Consider the following 1,922-nt stretch of genomic DNA (forward strand, 5'->3'; position numbering starts at 1 on the left):
AATGGTGTTACATGTATTGTTGTTTTGTTCTCTTTTAATTATTTTAAGGATATATACTATTTATATTTAAAGTAATGTACTGGATAATCCCATCAAGCTGGATTGTTTCCATTTTAACTTCTACATATTAGCAAAACCTTATTGCCCCCAAGTTAGGAGGAAATAATGACCTTTTTCTTTATTCGAAAATTATCACAAAGAAAACAGAAAAAGTGATAAAGAATATACATTTTGTCAAATCTCAATTATTTTAATCTCCTAAATTATTTTAGTCCCTGTCTTAATCCTGGAATAATATTGCTAAGGACTATACAAAGTGCAAGTAATCTACTTCTGGCCAGAGGACTAATGAGAGCTTTCTCTACATTTTTACAGAGCATATTCTCTGAATAACTCTTCTCAGGGCCCCTATCACCTCTTTGTTTCTCAGGCTGTAGATGATGGGGTTGAGCATGGGGGTCAGGATGGTGTAGAAGACAGCCAAAACCTTGTCCTCTGTTGGAGAGCGGAAGGATCTTGGACGTAAATATGTGTAAGCAAAGGGTGCATAGTACAAAGTCACCACAGTGAGATGGGTGCTGCAGGTTGAATAGGCCTTCTTCCTGCCCTCTGCTGACCGCATGTGGTAAATGGCAAAGAGAACCCGGCCATAGGAACATACAATGCCAATGAAAGGAAACACAAGGAACAGGGTGGTGCTCACAAACACTGTGTACTCATAGACCCAGGTGTCCATGCAGGCCAGAGTCAACATGGCAGGAACATCACAGAAGAAATGGTTGATAGTCCTGGATCGACAGTAAGATATATTGAGGACATATGCAGTGTGGGCACAGGAGTTGATTGAGCTCATTGTCCAACATCCTATTATCATAAAAGCACATATTCTTTTACTCATATGAATGGGGTAGTGGAGAGGAAAACAAATAGCCACATAGCGATCGTAGGCCATTGAAGCCAATAGTAATCCCTCTCCACCCGCTAAAGTCAAGAAGAAGAAGCTCTGAACCCCACACAAAATGAAAGAAATAGTCTTATTACCAAAGAGATAATCAAAAGCCATCTTGGGGACAATAGTGGAGATGAAGTTTAGGTCCATGAGGGAGAGCTGACTAAGTAGAAAATACATTGGTGTGTGGAGATGGGTATCCACAAGGATGAGGATGATCATGGACATGTTTCCAAAAAGAGCCATTTGAAAAATGAGAACAATGAGAATGAAGAAGAATAAGCCAGTTCTTGATGATGGAAACAACCCCGATAAGAAGAAATCTGTAGAAGTTTGGTTATTATATTCCATGGGGCATTAATTTAGTTTCCCCTAAAGATAGACACACATAAAGTATAAAAAATAAGTTCTTATTAATTTGTTCTTTAAATTACATTGTGATTTACTAAGAAGACACTGCAACTTAAAATAGTAAAATAAATAATTTTTAAAAGTAAAATAAAATAATTAAAAAATAACTAAAATAAAATAGTAATAATAATCAGAGTGGCTCAGTCTGTTAAGAGGTTGCCTTTCGCTTAGGTCATGATCCCAGGATCCTGGGATTCTGCACTCTTTTACAAATGATTACTCTTTTTAAAAACTTGAAAAACAATAATTAATACTTGTTTCAAAAACTCACATTTTTTTCCTCATAGATAAAATTTTATAAGCCTAACATCTATGTCCAAATATTTAAAAATATTTTATAGAAATATGTAATTTTGTGAGAATTAGTCATTTTTGTAATGACTTTATTAAGATATGTATATTTTATTTCACTACATAAATTTATTAACAAAATCAAAGTTGTACCTTATATGTAGTCATTATAAATCAATATAAATGAATTAAATTACAGACTCATTTGAATATAATTTTATGACTCTTAGGGGATGCTTATTTAATAATTAAACCCAATATTTCTGAAATT

General features: G+C 34.1%; 1 protein-coding gene across 1 annotated transcript; it reads right to left on the minus strand.

Annotated features, from left to right (window-relative positions):
* Nucleotides 1-361: 361 nt before the first annotated feature.
* Nucleotides 362-1,300, minus strand: LOC309861244 (olfactory receptor 2L8-like; the record flags this gene model as incomplete). The annotated part of the gene is made up of 1 exon (XM_082724030.1): nucleotides 362-1,300. One exon carries the CDS (start codon nucleotides 1,298-1,300, stop codon nucleotides 362-364), a length of 939 nt encoding a protein of 312 aa, XP_082580156.1.
* Nucleotides 1,301-1,922: the final 622 nt, after the last annotated feature.

The sequence above is a fragment of the Mustela nivalis genome (genome assembly GCF_964662115.1).
Source record: "Mustela nivalis genome assembly, chromosome: 3".
NCBI classification, from domain to species: domain Eukaryota; kingdom Metazoa; phylum Chordata; class Mammalia; order Carnivora; family Mustelidae; genus Mustela; species Mustela nivalis.